At 47.7% G+C, this 23021-nt stretch overlaps 2 protein-coding genes across 11 annotated transcripts in view; both read left to right on the forward strand.

The window, feature by feature from the left end:
* Positions 1 to 3720, forward strand: part of PRDM10 (PR/SET domain 10) — a 44267-nt gene extending 40547 nt beyond the window's left edge. For all 7 annotated transcript variants that reach the window (XM_062014089.1, XM_062014088.1, XM_062014095.1 and 4 more), the window contains one exon: positions 457 to 3720. In XM_062014089.1, the coding sequence (XP_061870073.1) occupies positions 457 to 693 (237 nt within the window). In that variant the 3' untranslated portion in view covers positions 694 to 3720. The remainder of the gene's footprint in view (positions 1 to 456) is intronic.
* A 39-nt stretch (positions 3721 to 3759) lies between these two features.
* On the forward strand, positions 3760 to 21592 carry NFRKB (nuclear factor related to kappaB binding protein). 4 transcript variants are annotated; one of them, XM_062014084.1, is made up of 26 exons: positions 3760 to 4135; positions 4515 to 4821; positions 5252 to 5453; positions 5554 to 5681; positions 6380 to 6554; positions 6755 to 6856; positions 7340 to 7413; positions 7774 to 7858; positions 8333 to 8513; positions 8718 to 8826; positions 9312 to 9438; positions 10245 to 10310; positions 11159 to 11238; positions 11326 to 11369; positions 11595 to 11655; positions 12392 to 12566; positions 13678 to 13784; positions 13874 to 13997; positions 14380 to 14459; positions 15428 to 15648; positions 15744 to 16032; positions 16424 to 16642; positions 17326 to 18102; positions 18762 to 18868; positions 19582 to 19717; positions 20427 to 21592. In XM_062014084.1, exons 2-26 carry the CDS (start codon positions 4693 to 4695, stop codon positions 20550 to 20552), a joined length of 3924 nt encoding a protein of 1307 aa, XP_061870068.1. In that variant the 5' UTR covers positions 3760 to 4135; positions 4515 to 4692; the 3' UTR covers positions 20553 to 21592. The 4 variants fall into 4 exon arrangements, with proteins under 4 accessions (XP_061870068.1, XP_061870071.1, XP_061870070.1 ...); XM_062014087.1 differs by having other exon boundaries at positions 11598 to 11655; XM_062014086.1 differs by having other exon boundaries at positions 4585 to 4821.
* The last annotated feature ends 1429 nt before the right edge of the window (positions 21593 to 23021 follow it).

A 23021-nucleotide genomic window follows, 5' to 3' on the forward strand; every position in this document is an offset into this window, starting at 1 on the left:
GGCCCATGCTGTCTGGCCTGTGTATGTCTGACTCAAGTTTAAAGTGTTCACCCAGTCACATTGGCAGGAGAAGGTGAGACTTAGTGGCGTTGATTAAAAATATTTGACTGAGATGTATCTGTTAAACCAAACTTCAGAACAGTTTCTGGATCCACTTTGATAGTTTCCTGTTCCCTGCAGTGTTACAAAATAAGAAGAGTTGCTGCTGTTGTGGGACATAGAGGAAAACATTCAGAATAGTTGCTATTTTAATTTGTAGTGATGGGTTGTTTAGTTTATGCATAAGTTAACCAAATATAGCCTGGTGTACCAAAGGAGAGGGGTTATGTTGCTCTCAAATACATTAAAATTCAGTTGTGTTTCATTTTCTAAGTTCCTTGCCCACACTGCAATATCTTCCAGCACAGCACCATGAAACTTAGAGCCAGTAATTGCTTGTTTTATATCCCCATGCAGACACACTATGTGATATCTGAAGGTCAGCCCGATCTGGATGTCAAACAAAACTCTTCACTCTCCACTGAGGTACAGGTCGGTGTTTCCCAACCACCAGCTCCCACAGATCCCTTGGAATCACAAGCAAGCACTCAGCAGCAAACCACCCAGTACATAATCACTACAACCACCAACGGGAACGGTGGCAGCGAGGTGCACATCACTAAACCAAGAACTTTCTCAGCAGAACACGAATGAAGAAGCCTCGTGGTGTCACTTTGCTTGTACTTGTCCCTCAAAAGCCCAGATGTGTGGGTATCCTGGAGCTCAGTGTGGTTTAAAGTACATGCTCACTTCAACTAAAATCTTGGAGCTCTTCTTCATGCTTTAAGAGGGTTTAAGTGTCCAGTGACCATGAAGTACCCTCAGAGTCCTTCTGGGATGCTATTTTATGCAGCTTTTAACAGGAAAAAAAGAGGACAAGAGGAGAAGCAAAACTTCTGCTTGCTCTGGACTTTATTTTTGGCATGTCTGGTGACCCTTATTTTTCCTTTATGAAAATGTCTCCAGTAAAGAACTTTTAATTCTATGGGGGGAAAAAAGCTTGCCTAACTGAAGGCCAACTGGCAGATTATGTTGCACGTGGTTTGGTTTTTTTCATAGGAGCTGTTAAACGGGGCAACATCACACAGATTGCCAGACCATGGCAAAACTGCTGCCTGTGTCTTCATTTCAGCAGCCAAGGTGAAAGGGAAATCTACCAAGTTAATGCAAGCAGACTGCCTGGTGAACAAAGAACAAAGAGCAGCAGCAGCAATGTAGTGGCTCCTTGTGTAAATGTGCAGGGATGGCTAGAAACAAGCTGTGAAGATGTGCTGAAGTAATCCATTAAGTTATTATTTTTTCCAACCCTCAAGAACTGTTTACACACTGTCTCCCCTGCACTATTTAACCCAGCAGTTCCAGAAAGAAGGAAGAAAAAATGTAGTCTTAAAACCCACGTTGTGTGGAACAAACTGACTGAATCCGTAGTAGCATGTAAGGGTAGTGTGGAGCCACCCTTGTCTCTTTTTTCCCCTCCTTTATTTGCAGGGAAAATTGCCATTTTGCCTGTAAACTGAAAAAAAACCCAACCCAACCAAAAGGCTCAGCTTAGCCTGCATAGCAGCTCCTGCTGTGGCCTAAAGGTAACTGTGCCAGGAGAAAAATAAGGGTACAGGAGCACACCTCTGTGAAGGCACAGGGTCGTCATCTCTGTCACCACCTCAAAGTGGACACGTTTTTCCCCTTGGATGGAGAGTTGGTTACTCCTGGTTTGTTTTTCCCAATCCTTTGTTAACAAGGCAGTGTAATTCCTTTGGACAGGTCCATAAAATGACCAGCCCTGGACTCAGGGAATGTACAAGAAACGTGCTAGTGGACCACTATTTATGGGACATAGCTATCTGTGAGGGTTGCCTGCTTTTGGTAGACCTGGTCTATGTACAGGATTCATGTTATGTTTAGGGACCAGGAGAAAGGGAAGGAGATTTCTCTTCAGGCAGTTTGTTTAAGGGGTTTTTTTTTCCTTACATAATTCTCCTTCACAGGTCTTGTTGGTCAGTTTCTAGTATTTGCAACAATATACCTACGACTCCATTTGACTCCTGATGGGATACACTGTGTATGTCTAAATCTCTATTTACTGTCTGAAAAACTCACCCCAGAATGTCTGTGCACAAGAGGATACATTCATTTTGTCAGAGGCAAAGGAGGACGCTGTGTCTTTGTGGCCCTTGAGACTGAAGAACTGAGAGAGGGGTTGTGGGGGGTTTCTTTTGCATTGTTTTCTCTTGTGCTGCGCTGAGTGTGAACGTTGGGACTCTTTGCATAAGTCCTGACACAGATTTAGATGAAGATTACCCATGTAAGCAAGCACTACAGATGTTTACAAGTTCTGGCATCAGGATTTATGCAGTTAAAGCTCTTAGATACAAGAGAACTTCACACTCAGGCTGGACAAGAGGAAGTCCTGCAGGCAAAGCCTTGTAGCAGGTATTGCTTTGGTAATGAACATATCTGTTTAATATGGCATGGAAACATCGACCATGCATAGTGAAATACATCAGATTGAGAACACTGGCCAGCTTGAAACTGATTAGAGGGTAGCTTTGAAGTGACTTGCTGAAAAGTTGATTTTTTTTTCTCACTGTAATGAGACTGGTAAAGTTCATGAGGACCAGAGCTCACATTCAGTCAAGTACAGCGAGGAGTGTCTTTAAATTCAGTACATTTGGGAGCCATGCAACTGCAGGTCCCACCAATTCATTTTGAAGTTGTGCTGTTGAAGGCTTCTGAAACCACAACATAGGGTGTTGTGGTGATGTTTGTGTGGGACATGGGAGACTTTTGATTTGGTTTTCTTCCAGCTGACAGATGACTTAATAACAAGCCAAATATGGCCTAAGTAGTAGGGAAATATGAGATTCCAGGTGGGTACTGCCCTAAAGGAGCAATTTTCAAGTCCAAGAAGGTCTATAGTCTTTATAGATAACATCAGCCTTGATCCCCTTAGCGATGAGATGTGGGGTTTAAAAAACATTTGGCTCTATTCTCCTTTGTTCAAAAGGATCACAGAATGAGGACAATTTGTACCTGTTATTTAAACCTGAAAGGTGTTCCAGAAACCAATTCTAAAGCAGCCTCTTTGAACTCAAATCTCCCATCTCAGTGTCTACCCTTTAATCTGTACCAAGATTAAATAAATGCCTTGTTCCAGAAGCAACATCCCTAGAAATGTATTTTCCTTCGTAAGAAAGGAATTAGAGTGATTGCACAAATGGCAGAGATGCCAGAACAAGACAACATTTTGCATGGGTTTGGGGTTTTGGGGTTTTTTTTCTGCAGTGCAGAAGGTATAGGATTTATTATCTTTTAAACCAGAGCAACCCAAAGATCTGTCTCTTAGGTAATGTCCCACAGGATCTTGACTCTGTTCCCTGCAAGGGCCACGTTTTCCTTGAAGATAGGCACAAGTGCAGGTTCCAAGGCCTAACACTGCTCCTTGTAGCCATTTGGGGTTTGATTTCCCACTTTCCTGGCAGAAGAAAAACTAAACCCAACCCCTTCCCTGAATTTGCACCTGGTGGACTGCTCGAGCTGTTCGGCTCTGCCCTTTTCTCTTATTTAACTGTGTATGTTCGTTGTACATTCGGTAACTGTTACTGTGTTCAGAGTCTTGTGCAACCTCGCAGCTGTGTAAAAAACAACTCGAAATTAATAAATCTTTTCTTTTTTTACAAAAAAGCACTACAATCCAGGCCGTGCCGCCGCGGGGGAGGGCGCGGGGCTGCGCTGCTGACGGGTTACAAAGGGCTCTGCGCTGAGGGGCCCAACGGCGCCATGGCGGCTCCCGCCCTGTGCTGAGGGCGCTGCGCAGGCGCGGCCGCCCGGAGGAGGAGCCGCCCGGAGGAGGAGCCGCCGCTCGCCGCCTTCCTTCCGCCTTCCTTCCGCCGCGGGGCTGCCGGGGGGCTCCAGCCCCTCACCCCAGCGCCAGCCCCCGCGCCTGTGGCCGCTGGCCCCGGGTCGCTCAGCGCCGAGGCGGGGCGGGTGTGGGGCTGCGGAGCGCCCTGAGGGAGCGGCCGCGGCGCTGTGAGGCGGCCAGGCCGGAGAGCTCTGGGGTGGCTTCACCGCGGTGTCACGCTCAGGGACAGCGTAACGGGTATGAAACGCGCTTTTATTCCTCTCCCCCTCCTCTGATCTCTTACCGGCTTTAAGTGTTTGCTATTACTTTTTCCCTTGTTAATATATCCCGCGTGGTTGGTGCGATCTCCTCCCGCGTAGAGCCGCACGCTTGTGCTTGAGGGGAGCAGGGCTCCTGCCTCGGCCACGGCTGCACATTCAGCCCCAGACGAGCCCTGCCCTTCGGTTTTGTGCAATAAAACCCCTTTTAGGAGGCGGGTGTAGCGTTTTCAGGGTATTTAGCTCTACCAATAGCAGCTTCTGCAAGTGGGACATGAGCTGAAATGGGCCACCTGTCCTTCATTGCTTATCCAGGAAAATCATGTCCTCTGTCTGGAAAATCATTCCTCTGTTGGCAGGACTGAGAAGTAAATGAACACAGTAACCCCTTACACATCTCACATCCCGATTCTGTGGCTTGTGTTTAAGCAACTGCTTCATCAAGTGTGGCTTCTTGGTCATTCCTCGCCTGGGCATGTCCCCTGGGTTTGATGGTTCGGGTGGCTGAGGGTCTTGCTGCTGTGGTTCAGGTGAAGGATGGACTCTCTGGATCACATGCTCACCGACCCCCTGGAGCTGGGACCGTGTGGGGATGGCACACGCATCATGGAGGACTGTATGCTGGGTGCCACCAGAGTCAGCCTGCCCGAGGACCTCCTGGAGGACGTGAGTAGCGTGGAGATCCTTTACCTTTGCAGAGCTTTGAGAAGCAATATCTTTAACTCTTTTCCTGGGGCTTACAGAGCAAGCTGAAAAGAGGGAAAAGGCTTCTGATTGTCCTGGAAAAGATGTCAGAAAGGGGTTTGATTAATCTCCACGAGACATCTTTTGAAACCACTCTGTTGTGTTCTTGTCTTAGATGTCACTCTCACTTTAAAATTGCCTTTTGTTGCTTAGTACAAGTTTTGAGTTGATGATCCTGCTGCTAGTAGTGTCATAAATTCCCTCACCTGTCCTCTCTATGCTCTAATTGCTGTCAGCATTCAGTGAGACACTGTCTTATGTCACTTAACCACAGAAAACCTTCAGGGGGTAGAAAACCATCAAAGCCCTCAGGTGCATTTTCTTCACTCTTGCTTTTTGTTGCTTTCCTTAGCCTGAGATCTTCTTCGAAGTGGTCAGCTTGTCCACGTGGCAGGAGGTGCTGACAGATGCTCAACGAGAGCACCTAAAAAAATTCCTGCCTCACTTCCCTGAAAACAACAGAGAGCATCAGAACAAAGTCATCTCAGCTCTGTTCAGCGGCGAAAGCTTCCGCTTCGGAAACCCGCTGCACATCGCTCAGAAACTCTTCCGGGGTCAGTGAGTGTTCACATACACTTCAGTGTGTTTTCAACTTAACCACCTGACAAAAAACTCATGTGTGGGGTGGGTTTTTTTCTTACCTGCTGGTTACAGATGGCCACTTTAATCCTGAGGTTGTGAAGTACAGGCAGCTGTGTTTTAAGTCGCAGTACAAGCGGTACCTGAGCTCTCAGCAGCAGTATTTCTACCGGCTCCTCAAGCAGATCCTCGCCTCCCGCAATGTGAGTGGCACTGCTCTCTTGTTTCTGGGGGGAATGGGGTGTCTTCGTTGCAAAATGGCTTGGTGTCTGTTGTGGTGTTCAGCCTAGAGAAGAGAAGATTGAGGGGGAACCTCCTCAACACTTCTAAGTACCTAAAGGATGGGTGTGAGGAGGATAGAATGATGCTTCTTTCTATAGCATCCAGCTATAGGGGTGATGGACATCAGCTGGAGCACAAAAAGCTCCTCTTAAACACAAGGAGAAAGTCCTTTGGTGCTGAGGTGAGGGAGCCCTGGCCCAGGCTGCCCAGGGAGAGTGTGGAGCCTCCTTCTCGGGAGGTTTCCAAACCAGCCTGGACGTGTTTCGGTGCCCCCTGATGGAGGTGGCTGTATTTGGCATGGGAACAACACAAGTGGATCTCAGACCAATGGTTAAGTTCTTCTCAACAGCCCACAAAAGATCACAGGGAGGTATTACTGTGTGTGCAGATGAAGGTGCAGTCATTTGCCTTCCCTTTTCCCCCTTCAGATGGTGGTCCAAAGGGCTGCTTTTAAAACCTTGTACGTGGCAGATGCTGAATACTTTGTAAAGAGTTACCTGATAAAGAACAGAGGTGCTTATCACACCAGGCTTGCTGAAAGGATATGAATTGAGCTTATCTCTTCCAGCTTATGAGTGGTAGCTGAGATAACCAATGTCCCATGTATCTCCTTTTCCAGTACTTGCTGGATTTAGCTAGGAAAGGAGGCCCTGACATGGCCCTGAGGAGAAAGCACTTCACACCTACCTATGACACGGAAGAACGGGACAGACGGACACACCGGCGCTACTTGAAGATCCTGAGGGAAGTGAAAGAAGAGTGTGGAGACACTACTGTGTCTTCTGATGAAGAAGGTAATGCCCTGGGACTGAAGTAAAGACTTGAGGTGTGGATGGAGGAAGGTGATTTTTTTGCTGTGGGGATGGTGTCTTTGATAAAAGAATGGCAGCTGGACTCCAGGTTTTTTGGCTGTGGTCTAGTAAACACAGGAGAGAGGAATTATATACATCTAGGTACTAGGTGTAGAGGAAACTTACTTCTCTGCTTATTCTAGATCTAAACTCCTGGCCTTCAAGTTCTCCAGCACGTTGTGCCAGTCCACCAATTCCCCTGAGGGTGATTCCCACATTGTCAACCTCAGACATGAAAACAGCAGGTGAGAAGCAAACTAGGGGTCAGTACAGCTTGAAAATCTGTTGTTTGATGATAAATCTTGTAATGCTTCATGTTTGCAGTCTCCAGAACCCTTGAGTCTTCTTCCAGTTGATCTGTTTTGGGTTTTTTTCCCCTTGGAATGCTAGTATTTGAAGACAAGAGTGTGCAGTTTGTGTGACACCAAATATTTTGGTGTATGTGCTGAGGGAATCCTCCCTTAGGTCTCTGTCATCAAGTCTGCAAACCATCCATGTGATGCAGGCAGTTCTCACTTCTTTTCTCTCCCATCCTTGCTTCAGCAACAAAATCTGGTGACCCAAGGAAGAAAGTATTGGTTGATTAAAAGAGTGAAACTCTAATAAGGAAAATGTAGTTACTGAAATGTGCAGATTGGGGATGGATAGACAGTGGCATTGGAAGAGGTCTGTAAAGTCAATAATGGAAGACTGTGCAGATCATCTTTCATGTCTTTTTTTCACTGCAGACAAGATAGAACTTGGGGAGAGTGACCTGAAGATGATGTTGAGGAAGCACCATGAGAAGAGAAAACGTCAACCTGTAAGATGTGAAGAAATCCAGGGGGTGCAGGGCTACATTTTCTCTGTCTCCTAAACTGTTAGCTGTGAAGTTCAGGCTGCTTCTGGGTGACAGAGTGCTTGCTGCTCATAACCTGTGTTCAATTGCCAACCTATATACCTGACTCCTCCTCTGCTTCTCTGTTTAGAAGGGGGTTGTAATTGTAGTGATGGTGTTTTTGGAGAGACAAAGCTTTGGATTTCAGTGTTAGCCAAAAATAAGTCAATAACTTTATAAGCTGATCCTGGATACATTTGGGTCATTTTGGCTTATCTTTTATACCCTTGTCATTCTCTTAACACTTCATCCTTTCTCACTTTTCTATCCCATTGTCCCCTGTAGGACCACCCTGACCTGGTGACAACAGACCTGACTCTTGAGGACATTATGACTCGAGTAAATGCTGGCAGGAAGGGTTCCTTAGCAGGTGAGAGGCTTGGCCACAGTGCTTGTGTGTTGTGTGGATAGAGGGTGTCCTGGGGTTATGAAAAGAAGGTGAAGATGTCCTGTGAAGGTGAAGGCTGGTGTGTCCTTTCACTCTTCCCTCTCTAACCACTCTGGAACTGTGAGTTGTGATTGCTTGTATGCAGCTTCAGTTTCTACTGAAGGTGTTTCCAGCTAATTGGTGACAATTTCTGTCTCTGCTCTGAGAAGTTGCCTTTGCCTTTCTAATTTCTTATACACTGGGTTAAAAACCAGAGGTTTTCTGTTAAAGTGGAGTGTGTTGAGGAGGAAGAGAGAAAGATTCATGAGAGTGGCTGGGAGGGCAGAGTGAACTGGTGGCGAATAAGTGCACACTACCCACACACCTGAATATGTGTTAAATATTGAGTTAGTTCATGATTCCCAATGAAATGCAGCTTCTTCTCATCCTCCTTCTTACCCTTTATCATCTCTAAAGCCTTATTCGACCTTGCAACCCTCAAGAAAAAGGTGAAGGAGAAAGAAGATAAGAAGAAAAAAAGGCTGAAGATGATTAAATCCGAAGTGGAAGATTTGACTGACTCTCTCAGCAACACAGATGGAATCCCAGCCATGTCCCGGGATCATTCCCCCCTCCCTCTGTCATCTGTCAAAGAGGAGTAAGTGCTTCAAAGGAGCCCTGAATGCCTTTGCATGGATGGAAAGAGAGAGAGCACAGATGTTGCTGCTCAGATTCTTTGGGGACCTCTGCAGGCTTTGATTTTGTGCTGCTTGGGATGTGTGAAACGTGTGATGTTCAGTCCTTGTACCTGAAGGTGAAGTTCAGGGAACTCAATCTGCTTGTGTTCTCTCTTCATTTGAAGGCCTCTCGAAGATATGAAGCCATGCCTTGGAATCAATGAGATCTCTTCCAGCTTCTTTTTCCTTCTTTTGGAGATACTGTTTCTGGAAGGACCTGCTACTCTTTCAGTGGTAAGGAGCCACTTCCTTACCTTGAAATCTTCACAGAGAGCAAAACAAAAGGCAAGGGGTTTATAGCTATAGAATAGTGATTCTCCTCCACAGTTGTCCTGCTGTAAATCACATTCAGATGTAGAGTAGATATTAAGAAAGAAAGCCTCTTGGAGCACACACCACTTTCTCTTTTTAACATGCTTCATGCATTTAGTCAGTGGGATCCCTGAAGTCTTTCCATGCCCATTGTTCAAAGGATGGTTAGATACATTCTGTGTATTAAGAGCAGAGATGGTGGGGAAGTTTTTCACCCTTTTCAGTGTCTGGTGTCTGAAATGCCATCTTATGTTTACTAGAAAAAGTCAGGTAATCCTTTTTATACATATATCTAAACCCTTTCTTTGTCTCTGGATATGTTTAACTGGTTTGGTTTTCTTCCTTATTGAAACAATCACAGTGCAAAATCTTTAATAGATAATATAAGGGGTTTTTTTTCCCTTTAGCTTGAAGATAAAGTTCTGGATTGGCAATCTTCTCCTGCCAGTGCACTAAATAACTGGTTCTCCTTTGCCTCTAACTGGTCTGAACTGGTTTTACCTGCCTTGCAGTACTTGACAGGTGACAGCAGAGGTAAGAATAACTGTTAAAAAATACTAATGGTGCTGGTAATCCACTTCTAATCAGTGTTGGTTTATATTGGAGCTCCAATCAACTTCTGATTCATCTCTACAATAAGTCATTGTATGGTTGACAGCATTTGTATTATGAGCTTTCTGACATGCATTTCTTGATTGTGGTAGACTTGTTTTGCATGTGCAGAGGAGATAAGACCAAGCTTGATTCCAGAGGATGCAAAAATGTGTGTGACATTGCCTCTAGACAGGCAGTTTCTCCTCTTTAGGTCAGGCAGGAAGAAATGAACCTCTTCCTGGGGTGAAGGCTTTGTACTTGTCTTTGGAGATAATAAAACTAGATGATGCCCTGAGCATTCCACTGGAAACATGAAGCTGACCCAACTTTGACCTGGGGCTTGGACTAGCTGAGCTTCAGGCATTGCTTCCAAACTAAATTACTCTGTGGTTCTTGTTTGCTTAGTCAGAAGTTTTAAAGAGAGAGACAGTGTAATGACCTTTGCAGCTTCATGGTCTCCATAACGTGGGGAAGACTAGAAATCCCAAGTTCCTTCCCCAGCAGCATAAACAGGATCTCATCTGACAGCTTGTAGGTGAGAGGCTCATTGCCCTGTTCTGTTCCTGTGCTTGCAGTGTTACTCTGAGATGTTTACCTTCCCTTGGGGCAACTGTACATTTATTCCATAACTGCTTCAAGTGCTTTAATCTGTCAGTGTGAGTCCAACTCAGCAGCTTGCATTGCAGCAGGAGGGTTTTGGGGGCTGCATGATTGTGTGCTGTCTCTGACACTCACCCTTGTTGTAGATGTTCCTTCCAGCTTCTCACCTTTTGTTGAATTCAAGGAAAAAACTCAGCAGTGGAAATTACTTGGTGAGTAGTTTGTGCTCTTCTGTGACTTCTACTAGAGTAAAGCCTCACTTCTCAGCTTGCTGCAGCCCACAGGGGACCAACAGAGCTATGAATTCATTGAGCAGGCCTTTAGCTGAGAAAAGATGTGCTTTGGAGTCAGGGTCTTCACAAGACAGCAGCAGCAGACAGAGAATAAGTGAGCCAAGGGGCTCACTGGGCTGTAGTTCTTTCTGTTGCTCACCTGCCCATGTTAATGTCACCCTTCAAATCTATCTGAACACCTTCATTTTTCCCCTTTTTAGAGCACACCTTCCAGTTCTTCAGAGTGGTTATTAATTATTGCTACTGTAAGTTAACTCAGTCAATGTGCCCAGGTTCATACTGACTTCAATTACAGATGTCTCGTGGTTTCTGTTCATTCACTTAGACACTAGGCAGGGTTTTCTGTTCTTAACTCTAGTGATGATGTTTGTGGAGGTCAAACTGGCAGAGATTTGGAGTCAGGCAGCTACTTCTCTTGGCCCTTGTTCAGTTTCTGGTGGAGGTTATGTAGGCATGTGTTTCTCTCGTTGACTCAGTGGCTGAGCTTACTGGTGAGAGTGGGAACTATCTGCAAGGGGGTTGTCTCAGACATGCCAAGAGCTGAAGCACTCTTCTTGGTACCAACACAGGAGGATAACTTGGCTTTAGCACTTTCCTAAGCCTGCATGTGTTCAAGTATTGAAATTGGGGCCCATGTGAGGTATGGAAGATGCCTTGTGATACACAGAGGGGGGAAGGGAGTAGGAGATGACTGGAAAATACAAGCAACCAGCTTCATAGCAAGTAAAGGACTTTTGCTTCCTATTTTTCCTGATTTCTTGGACTAGGTTCTTGCCAAGATCACGAGAAGGAATTGGCAGCACTGTTTCAGCTCTGGTTGGAGACCAAAGACCAGACTTTTTTCAAAGTGAGTCAGAAAAATTCCCCCTCTAGCAGGACAAAAGGTGAACTGAGTTATAGCTAACTTTGATATCAAACTGGTTTTGTTTTATAGGAAAATGAAGACTGCTCAGATGCCACAACACCAGTTCCTAGAGTGTAAGTATCCTTGACAGCCTTTGCAGTGCATGCTGAAGCTTTGGCCCTCGAGCCTTCAGGTCATGAGCAGAGCTTATCTGAAGATCTCTGCAGGACTTTATGTTATCAAATGCTTTCAGAGTCTATCAGAAGAATCTGCAGGAAGGATTAAGTGACTAAGGCTTTGTTCTTTGGGACTGTTGTGGGCTGCTTGTTGCTCAGAACTGATGGTGACCTTTGTTTCAGAAGGACTGACTATGTAGTCCGGCCTAGCACTGGAGAGGAGAAACGGGTGTTTCAGGAGCAGGTGAGAGTTCAGTGCACTTCTTGAAGCAGCTGGCCACTCAACCAAGAGACTTTGGGATGACAGCTTTATACTGGACACAAACTTGATTAATGTAAATGATTAGGATGTTTCTTCTGCCTTGAAGTAGATGCCATAAAACCTGCTAATGATACAGCCTAGCTGCTTACTTCAAAAGGGGTTGGAATTGGCAGTGCCAGCCTTTCAATCTCCTTTGCCATCCTCCAGCATATGAGGATGACTTGTCTCTTTATTTTTGGGGCCTGGATGAGTCCAAGGAGAAGATGAGTGGCAGTAAATGCACCCACACGCTTAGTTACCTTGTCTGTAGTAGATGCAAGTGTGTACTGTAGGACAAACACAGAGTGACAGCTCTTCTCCCTGGGGGTGTGTGCTGTGTGTTTGGTAGAATATCCAGGTTACATTTTGGAAAGAGAGGGAGAAAGGGCTCATTGTAGCTGGAGTGAAGGGGCTATCAGTTGTGTCTTTAGCACCTGTGTGGTCTGTGCAGCTCTTCACATGACCTCATGTATTGTACCTTCACCCTTTTAGGTGATGCTTTATATTCTGCTCAAAGCCCTTGGGGAATGTCTTGATCCAAACCAAGTTTATACTGCAGTATTTGATTGAGAAACAACTTCTCTCTGAGGGGTGATAACTCCTAGGCATAGCACAAGCTTTGAAGGCTTTGCACTGGATGTTTCCTCCTCAGTTCAGCCCTGTTTGTTTGCAACTGCAGGAACGGTACCGTTACAGCCAGCCCCACAAGGCTTTCACTTTCCGCATGCACGGCTTCGAGTCGGTCGTGGGCCCCGTGAAAGGGGTGTTTGACAAGGAAACCTCCTTGAACAAAGCCCGGGAGCATTCCCTGCTGCGCTCAGACAGACCAGCATATGTCACCATCTTATCCCTGGGTAAGCTCATGGGCAAAAGCAGTATGGTTAGAGGAAGAAGAAAGCTCTTCTGACCCCTCAGGTGGTGTCTTGGGGAGTCGACATACAGGGGAAAAGTGGACAGGGTGGACTGAGATAAATGAAGCAGAAATCAATCCTGTGATGAAATGCAGGGAGCAGGAAAGATGAGGGAAGGAGACATCTGTGTGTTGCTGTCATCTGAGGGGAAATGGAAACAGAGAGGAGAGTCCCTGGTGCTGGCTGAAGCTGAGGCACTGATAAGGGGAAAAACAGAGGGTGGTTTGAGTGCACTGTTGTGGAGTTGGGGCATTGCAGAGTCATTCAGTGCTGTTCCTCAAGTTCATCACTCCTAGCACAGTTGATGGACTTGAAAATGGATCTTTACAATAGGAAGTGATAGATCCTTATAGGGAAGTGATTGTCCCCTGTGCTGGGCCCTGGGGAGGCTGCAGCTCCAGGGCTGTGTCAGTGCTGGGCCCCTCACTCACTGCCACAGGGACACTGAGGGGCTGCAGCGTGGCCAGAGCCGGGCACTGAGCTGGGGAAGGGGCTGGAGCACAAGGGGCTGGGGAGGGGCTGAGGGAATGGGGGTGTTGAGCCTGGAGAAGAGGAGGCTGAGGGGAGACAGGAGCACTCTCTGCAGCTCCCTGACAGGTTGCAGTGAGATGGGGTTTGGGCTCTGCTCCCATGTAATGAATGACAGAACAAGAGGAAATGGGCTCCAGTTGCGCCAGGGGAGGTTGAGGCTGGAGCTGAGGCAGAACTGTTTCCCTGAGAGGGGTGTCAGCCCTGTGCCAGGCTGCCCAGGGAGCTGGGGGAGTGCCCAGCCCTGGAGGGATCCCAAAGCCATGGAGCTGAGGTGCTGAGGCTGGGGGTAGTGCTGGGCTGGGCAGGGTGAGGTCAGCAGTTGGACTCCAGCAGCTTCAAGCTCTTTCCCAACCCAAACGATTCCATGATTCTCTAATCTCTGCTCATCTCTGAGGGATTCCAGGAGCCAGATTTTAGTGAGCACTGTGAGAGTTGGGGATAAGAGAGCAAAGTGTGCCTGCTGAAGTGTTGGAATACAGCTGCTGAGTTGCACCTGGAGGTTTAAGCTCTGACTGTGTTGCAGTTCGTGACGCTGCTGCTCGCCTCCCCAACGGGGAAGGAACTCGTGCAGAAATCTGTGAGCTGCTGAAGGATTCCCAGTTCCTTGCTCCTGATGTCACAAGCGCTCAGGTAAGTTGGATGGCATGTCTGGCCCTCTCTTCTCCTTTAGCTGACTGAACCAGGGCCCTTCTGTGATTCCATGGCTTGTGTTCCTGCAGGTTAATACTGTTGTTAGTGGTGCTTTGGACCGGTTGCATTATGAGAAGGATCCCTGTGTGAAATACGATATTGGACGTAAGTTGTGGATCTACCTGCACCGAGACAGGAGTGAGGAAGAGTTTGGTAAGAGACTGGCTTTGCTCATACCTTAACAACTGAAAGTGTTTCTAAATGTCTCAAACTCCTTTAGCTGGCAAATGAACAGGAATTCTTCCTCTAGTGAGCTGATGTTGGCCCATCAGCACCAAAATCGCCTCTTGCAGAGCTGTGTGGCAGTTTGAAGGGTTTGCTTGGCAAACAGCATCCTGTGTACATTCACAACTTCATCTGTGTCTTTGTTTCAGCCTTTCTTGGCTAAGTTCACTTGATATTTTCCTTTGCATTATGACATGACTACATGTGTTTGATTTCTTGTCTCAAGTTGAACCTGCAGGTCTTGATTGGCCCCTTTCTTAACTCACCTTTGCTCGTCTTGGAGCTCTGAATTATTCATTTCTGTCTGCAGAACGGATTCACCAAGCTCAAGCTGCTGCAGCAAAGGCCAAAAAAGCTCTTCAGCAGAAGCCAAAACCTCCAGCTAAAATGGTACATTCCTTTGCACTGCTTTGGGTGGATGCTTTTGGGGTTGGAAAGGAGAGAGGAGCTCAATTTCATCCATAAATTCTGCACCCAGAGTGGCTAATGAGAAGACTATGTCATTAGCAGTTCATTATGTATAGGAATGTCAGTGTTAGTCTAGCACCAGTGGACAAGATGGGAAAGAGGGAGCTTTTGCTTCTCCCAGCATCTAGTCTTACCCAGAATTTGTGCTCCCTATCTTAGGGATGGTCTTTCAGGTCTGTTTTTGAGGTTAACCTCCAGCAGAGTGTATGGAACCCATCTGCTGCCTTCCCCATTGCTGTGCTGAAGCTGTCAGGGTTTGAATAGCTTTTTGTTACTGATACCTGAAGTGCTTGCTGTTGGCAAATTAACCCAGATGGAAACCTGTGTGTTATGAACATCACTGCTGAGGTGCTCTTCTCCCTGAGAACAGGAGCAGCCAAGCACCCCACCCCACTTGTGGCTGCAGATGAGGAAGACTGAAGTCAGTCAGTTGCCTGTGATTTCAGGATTTACCATTGGGGCATCATCCAGAATCACAGAGTCATAGGATGGTGGGGGTTGGAGGGGCCCTCCAGAGCTAAAGCAGGTTATCCTCCATCAGGGGGCACAGGAACATGTCCAGGTGGGTTTGGAAACCTCCAGAGAAGGAGCCTCCACACCCTCCCTGGGCAGCCTGGGCCAGGGCTTCATCAGCCTTACAGTAAAGAAGTTTCTCCTTGTGTTCAAGTAGAGCTTTCTGTGTTCCAGCTTATGTCCATTGTCCTGTTGCTGGACACTAGAGAAAAAAAGTCACTCCATCCTCTTGACACCCACCCTTTAGGTCCTTACAAGTGTTGGTGAGGTCAGGCTTCTGCAGAACTCAGCTTCAGGTGCTCACTCCCCTCTCCAAAGTGCAGCAGCCCAAGCCAGTTCTTGTGAAGACCTTCATGCTTGATGTGGTTTCTTTGCAGAAGTCAAGCAGCAAGGAGAGTTCTGTGAAAGCACTGCCCAGCAGCACATCAGAGCCCAGCCAGCTGAGCCTTAGTGACTCCAGCATGCCACCAACTCCTGTCACTCCCGTGACACCCACTGCACCAGCACTGCCAGCAACGCCTATCTCACCCCCACCCGTGTCTGTGGTTAGCAAGAGTGTGTCTAGTGCTGGATCCGAGCCAGCAAAACCCAGCCCAAGGTACTTCCCTCTCACCCCTCACCTGTGAGCCTTACTGTTTCCTTCTCACTCATTTCCTACATCCCTGCTGACCCTCTGGGCTTTGTTTCCCGCAGCGTTCTGCTGGTATCGTCCCCCACCATGCCGCAGCTCGGGACGTTGCTCTCCACTTCGCAGAGCTCTCCGGGGCCGGCAGCTCCCCAGCCCGCCCCTTCCCGAGTGCTGGGCCATCCCCCCGCCTCTGGGCTGCCGCAGGTCCGCGTGGTCAGCGCCCCCTCGGGCCTCCCCGCTGCTTCTGCTCCTCCTCCTGCGCCAGCCCCTGCGGTGACCCAGCAGCAGCAGCCTGCCTCCGTGCCTCAGATCCGCATTCCAGCCACAGCCACGCAAACCAAAGTGCTCCCGCAGGTGGGTTTGGCTGCAGGGAAAGGGAGGAGCAGCTCTGGCTTCTTGTCTGACTTCTAGTGTCAGGGATTGCTTGTTCACTTGGAACATGCACTGTCACAAATTAGGGGAGGGGTGGGAAGGGCCCTGCAGAGCTCATCCAGCCCCAAGCCCCTGCTACAGCAGGTTTCCCTGACTCAGGGGGCACAGGAACGTGTCCAGGTGGGGTTGGAAACCTCCTGAGAAGGAGCCTCCACACCCTCCCTGGGCAGCCTGGGCCAGGGCTCCCTCACCTCAGCACCAAAGGACTTATTCCTGCTGTTCCAGTGGAACTTCCATGAGCCAAAAAGAGGAGTTATTAACCCCTCAGTGTTGTGTTAGTCTGTTGACAGGCTGTTTCTGTGTTTTACTGTAGGCTGTGATGACTCTGCCAGTAAAAACTCAAAGCAGCCCCGTGCAGGTGCAGAGAGCAGGAGGCTCAGTGACAGGCCAGACGGGCATCACAGTGACAGGGCTGTCTGCAGCAGCCAGTGCTGCTGGGAAGCCAGTCACCAGCTCTCCAGGCAGTTCTGCTCCAAGCACCTCCTCTACCACTGTCATCCAGAACGTTGCTGGCCAGAATATCATCAAGCAGGTGAGAGAGGGAGAATGATAGAATAGAATAGAACAGAATCATCATGATGGGAAAAGACTCTTAAGCTTGTAGAGTCCCAGCTCTCCCCTCACCCTGCCCAGCCCAGCACCACCCCACGGCCTCAGCACCTCAGCCCCACGGCTTTGGGATCCCTCCAGGGCTGGGCACTGCCCCAGCTCCCTGGGCAGCCTGGCACAGGGCTGACACCCCTCTCAGGGAAGCAGTTCTGCCTCAGCTCCAACCTCAACCTCCCCTGGGGCAACTTGAGCCCATTTCCTTTTTTCCTAACAAGGAGCTGGGCCTCACAAGCTTGATGTTTCCCTTTTGGTGCAACAAATGTGAAGGGACAGTGAAAACTGCAGGGAGCCATCACGCTGTAGAGTTGTGACCTCACAGGTTTGGGTGGTTGCAGGTTTTGGTGTATTTGAGCCCCATTTTCACATGCAGGTATGTTAGTCCAAGGTTAACCATCTTCAGATGTGGATCTCCTTTCCATTCTTCTTGTTCAAAATACAAGCCACAGCATTTCTTAACGTTGTGTGGCTTTGGGAGTGCAACCAAAACTACTTCAGTAGTGTGCTGAGTGCCAGTGTCAGCTCTGACAGGAGCAGACATCGTGTTGGGAGGTTTTCCTTGGCCTGTGGCCTGGTTTAATACCATCCTTTCCTCTGATCTCTTTCCAGGTGGCTATTACAGGACAACTTGGTGTAAAGACCCAGCCTGGAAGTGGCATCCCACTGACAGCCACCAATTTTCGGATCCAGGGGAAGGATGTGCTGCGCCTGCCCCCGTCCTCTATCACCACAGACGCCAAGGGACAGACCGTGCTGAGGATCACCCCAGATATGATGGCCACCCTGGCCAAATCTCAAGTCACTACTGTCAAACTGACTCAGGACCTCTTCACAGCAGCTGCAGGAAGCAGTGCTGGTGGGAAAGGCATCTCTGCCACTTTGCACGTGACATCCAATCCTGTCCAGTCGACTGATTCTCCAGCCAAGAGTAGCTCGGCCACTTCTGCTTCTTCCAGCCCAGCTGGAAGCACAATGGTTAAAGTGACTCCTGACTTAAAGAGTGCAGAGCCAACAAGCTCTGCTTTCAGACTGATGCCTGCTCTGGGCATGACTGTGGCAGATCAGAAGAGCAAAGCTGTCACCACGGTGGCATCCACTGAAGCCAAACCGGCTGCTACCATAAGAATCGTGCAGGGCCTCGGGGTGATGCCACCCAAAACTGGGCAGACTATCACAGTAGCTACTCACACAAAGCAAGCACCTTCATCCTCAGCAGTCAGCACAGTCCATACCTCAGCTGTCTCTTTACCAACCATGAGTGCCACGGTGTCAAAAGCAGTTGCTGTGGCCTCGGGAGCTGCTGGGACTCCCATCACTATCGGCGCAGGAGGCGCCGCTGTGCGCCAGGTGCCCGTCAGCACCACGGTGGTATCGACATCCCAGGCAGTGAGTAGTGCTAAGCCTTTGGTGGAGGAGGGTGAGGAAGGGGGAAGGCTGAACTGTACTGTTTTATGTCTGAAAACTTCTCTTAAGTACTGTAGGATGGGGGGCTGCAAGTAATTTTGTGGGTTTGGAATTGTAGCCAGATGCCAAATGACCAGACAAGAGGCAGACACCTCTCACCTCCTCTCCTAAGTGAAGATTGCCTAAAGTCTTACCTTGTGCAGCTCAGCATTTTGCCCCCACACCTCTGGAGTAATTCCTCTTGGAATGGTGTCAGAAGTAGAAGTGCTTTTTCCTTGTATTAACTTTCCCTCTTTGATGCACTTTTCGTGCCCAAAGCTGAAGGTGCTTGTAAACTGTGTCATGACAGTTGCATCAGCTGATTGGCATTACAGCTGCTTTCTAAGGATACAAGTCATGGATGGATACAATGATCCTTCCCAGAGAAGGTGGTTTTCAGGGCTCAGGCAGCTGTCAAGTAAATGAGATGGAGGTGAGTTTTGATGAGTCTGAAACACAACACAGATTTCATCAGCAGAGCTGCTGGTAGTTTCTACTCCCAGGACTCCTAAAAGAAGCAAGCTGGGCAGTAATTGCATGTTGTCAAGCAGTTCCTCTGCTGAACTCTCCAAGGCTCCTCATGTGCTCTTCAACTTCTCTAGGGTAAGCTACCAGCACGAATAACAGTGCCCCTGTCAGTGATCAGCCAGCCAGTGAAAGGCAAGAGTGTGGTGACTGCCCCCATCATCAAGGGCAACCTTGGAGCCAAGTGAGTACTTTGCATCTGGTGGTTTTGCTTTAGCAATAGGCTGAGGCAGGTCTTTGTTGAGCAGGTTCCTGGGGAAGCAGGCAGAGGGTGGAATAGACTTGCAGTCCCTTAATAGTAGAAAAATGAATGTGATGTCTGGCAATAAGGATAAAGTTTGGATGCCCTGGGGTGAAGCTTGTAGCAAATGAATTCTTTGCCTTGAAACCAGCTATTAGATTAGTTCTGTGTGCTTGAGCAAGAATTGACACCTAAAAATACCTGTCATTTGAGGCCATCTCTCCCTTAAACTAGGGAGGTGTTAACTGCCTCAGTGTGAGTTCCTCTGGCATTCAGACATTTAAGGCTTTCTGTTTATTCTTCCCTGGATTCTGGTAGTGTCTCCCTCAGATAATGTTTCAGGGCTTGGTTGTTTTCTGTATTCCTTGAGGAGTGTTCAGACTCACTCAGTGGTGTGCTGGGTCCACAATGAGAAGGTTGGAACTTGTGTGCTGAAGTCATTCTCTGTCATAATTGATCAGTGTTGACATTCACTTTGTCCTTTGTTTATTTACCAGTTTGGTGAGGTGAGGAGGGGGGTTAAAAACCCCTCTGCTCCTTCAAATCACTACATGACATAAGGAACTTGACTCTGCCAGCAGCTGAACAGTTGGTGAGGCTGAAAGACTTCACCTGCTGTGCTGGTTGTTAACCTTTCAGCAATTCTCTTTCCTTAGCATCAGTGGATTGGGTAGAAATATCATCCTGACTACGATGCCAGCAGGGACAAAACTGATCGCTGGGAACAAGCCAGTGAGTTTTCTAACTGCACAGCAACTACAGCAGCTGCAGCAGCAAGGCCAAGCCACACAGGTAAGGGCACCTAGAATCAGAGCAGTGCTTTATTTTTAGGGTTTGCCATCCCCATGAGGACTTTGCACTTGGTAAGTGAGGTTACACAGACAGTAACAGGCACATGGCTTGGCTGTGGTGCCTTCACAAAGCAGTGCATCATCCCCTTTACCTTCCCTCCATCCAGATACAAGTTGTAAATGTTGCTGAAGCACTAGAATATAACCCCCCCAAAAAATAGCCATCAGGAAATGTTCCCAGCTGCTAGGAGGATTGTTTCTATGCACTTGTAGTGCTTTGTGTGCTTCAGCTCCTGCAGATCAGCCCTTCTTGAAGAAGTCACGTGGCTTCTGTCTGGAAACATCAGTGTTCTGTCATTCCAAAGAGTAAACCTGCATTGAGAGCTGCTAGGAACAAGTGTGCAGAAGGGAAGCCTGCAATGGATCCTTCTTCTGAAAACTTATGAGAGCAGCTGACATGCAGGTTTTCATTCAGATCCCTTTTGAGGTCTTCCTCTCTGAGGCTGACACCATCCCACGTGAACAGGAGTGATCTTGTGGCAGATTCTGTCCTTGATGCTTTTTGGTGCTTGGTTTTGTTCATATAACTGAGTTTTCTGTTGGCAGCAGAAGCAGGTGATTTGCCCTCCTTTGCTTCAGAATGTGCTCTGAGTGCAACCTATCTCCAGGTTGTCCTGGACATGAGGTGGTGTTCCTTTTCTTTCCAACAGGTACGGATTCAAACAGTACCAGCCTCCCATCTCCAGCAGGGAACAGCATCTGCCTCTACTAAAGCAGTTTCCACTGTGGTTGTAACAACAGCTCCATCTCCAAAACAGACCCAAGATCAGCTATGAACACTGGTTTCAAAATGGGTTTCTTTCCAAGAACTTCCCTGAGGCCACGGTGACATGTGACCACCCAGGAGTACCTGGCTAGGGATGGGACTGGATTCTGTCACCTTGTCTGTCTGGAGTCAGCATTTCTCTGTCTAGGTAGAGAATACCACAGCAAAAGATGCTCTAAAATGTTTCATCCAGATGTGTAAAAGCCAGGTTCTGTGGCACAGATCATATAAGAAATGTGTCTTCCTTTCCTTTGTTCTCTTCCCCCACCCCAAAGGGCTCTTTGTGAATATCATTTCTGTACCATTTGGGTTGTTTGCAGACCAAGCAGCTGATCTTGGATCTTCCTTAACCAAGGAAACTTGCTTGGGAGGGGAAATCCAGGCTTTTCAAAGTCATGGAGAAGGTGCCTCCTCTTCCTGGAGCCTGGCTGTCACTGCTTTGACACTGGTGACTCGGGATGGTGGCGTGGACACCAGAGTTTGTTTGTAACATAGCCTGGAAGTAGGTCCCTAACACATCCAGTGTACTATTTATAGACTTTTAACGTGTTTCTCCCTTGTCTCTGAGCTCAAACTCCTTTTGAACAGACACCACTTCCATGTCAAACTGCTGTCAAAGGCAGGATGAGAGCGAGAGGTGGAGGAGACCCAGAAAGTCATTGTGTGAACAAACCTGTCAGCAAATGGCAACATACTGGGGATGCAGAAAGAAAAGTGTTCACCAGAAGGATCCTCTAGTTCTCCTTGACAAAGAAACCTTTTTATCTGTTAAAGGATGACTGTAGCTGGCTTGAAAAGTTTGGAGTATGCTTTCAAATACACCCAAACTACAGTCCTTTGGACTCAGAGCTATCTTAACCCTTCCTCCTGCCCCTCAGGTTTGTTTTTACCTTTACAGTTTTATCTCCCTCTCTAAATTGGTTTGAGTTTTGCACATACCAGAGAGTGAATTCATGGCTGTTCTGACATGATCTTGAAGCTTTCTCAACGTGACATCAGGTGATGTGTTGGACCAGGAGAAGAATAAAAGAGTGGAAAGCTTTACCAATCTCTGCCATCTCCTTTTGCTTGTTTTGTGCACAGTCATTGCCAAGGGCTTAGAGATTGACCATCTTCTTTGTAAGATGGTTCTTTCCAACCTGCTTTCCTCTTGAAAATAGGTGGTTTGCTCTGAGTTATCAAGGACTGGATGTAACTCGTTTCAAGAGCCAAGTTGTACAGTCCAGTGCTCTCCAGTGGCTTCATCAGTGCATCATTTCAAAGCAGGCACTTGAATCTTGGTTCATATGCCTCAGGGACACAGATTGGAGGGCTTACAGGTGCTCTGAGATCACTTTCTGCCCCACTTTGTCAATTCTTGTACTGAGGCAGCAGAGAAGCTGTGACTTGGGGAGGGAGGTGAGGGTGTTCTGCAGCGCTTTTAGTTGTGAAGTTAAAGAGATGAGGAGCAACTTCGTGGTGTTAGGTGAAAGAGCCTCTAAATTCAAAACACCATCAAGATAATCCTGCTGGTTTAGTTCTGTTCCTAATTAATAAAGGTGTCAAAACCTACAGTCAAGCTCTGAAAGGTGGTTATGGGATGAAGCCCCTTCCATTTCTCCTCTTGAAAGTAACTCTAAGTGAATGTGTCAGTGGACACAGGAGGCTTTAGGAGCACTGAGTTTAACCAAGCAAGAAACCTGCATCTCAGATTGTTGCTGCTGCTTTTAAGAGCTGCTATTCAGGTCATCACCACCCTGTCTCCCTTCAAGTGGTTGCTAAGGAGTGAGCCACCTTCACTTCAACCCTTTCTCTTTGCATCTGCAGTCTGTAGTCTTTGGGGGAAGCAAAAAACCTCCGTGGGCTGCTTCTCTCAAAGGATTGTGTGCTGGGTTAGATTGTGTTTACTTCCAACTTTCAAGAACAAAGTACAGCCTGCTCTGTGGTTCAGAGGATGAGCTGCTTCCACTCTGGTTGAAAAGTAACCCTCAAGCTGCTGTAAGTACAGAGCCCTTGTTTTTAATAAGTAACCTTTAACTGCTGCACAGGCAGAGAGAGGCTCAAGCTGGTGTGTGGTGGGACTGGAGGAGAGTGTCTTTAAAGTGTTCTAGGTGGTGCTTGCTCCTCTGTCCTCTTTGGGGACTAAAAGCTGTTCTGGCTGGAGCACACATGCAGAGGAAAAAGGCCTAAAAGAAAGCATCACACTGACATTACCCATCTTCCCCACCTGTTTGTCTTGCCTGGAACTAAAGAGGAGCTCTCAGCCTGATCCAGCTTTGCCATGACCTGCTTTATTGAAAGAACTGGAAGTGCAGCCTGTTTGCCATCACTGGGAGATGCTCATCCAAGAGCCTTCAGCATTTCTTAGCTTGAACCTTTCCAGCAGGAGAATAGTGCCACACAATCTGCTGCAGGCCCTTGTGAAAGCCTTTCTAACCTTTGTTGAAAGGATGGAGGACATGTCTGTTCTAAACCTCAGCAGGATGCCCTCACAGCCCAA

The sequence above is a fragment of the Colius striatus genome, chromosome 23, assembly GCF_028858725.1.
Source record: "Colius striatus isolate bColStr4 chromosome 23, bColStr4.1.hap1, whole genome shotgun sequence".
NCBI lineage: Eukaryota > Metazoa > Chordata > Aves > Coliiformes > Coliidae > Colius > Colius striatus.

Bases quoted from the DNA above. Each gene is read 5' to 3' on its own strand.
- NFRKB (XM_062014084.1), top strand. From the start codon at position 4,693: ATGGACTCTCTGGATCACATGCTCACCGACCCCCTGGAGCTGGGACCG. The intron at 6,555-6,754 runs GTAATGCCCTGG...TGCTTATTCTAG, and splicing joins TGTGTCTTCTGATGAAGAAG to ATCTAAACTCCTGGCCTTCA. The intron at 11,239-11,325 runs GTGAGTCAGAAA...TTTGTTTTATAG, and splicing joins AAGACCAGACTTTTTTCAAA to GAAAATGAAGACTGCTCAGA.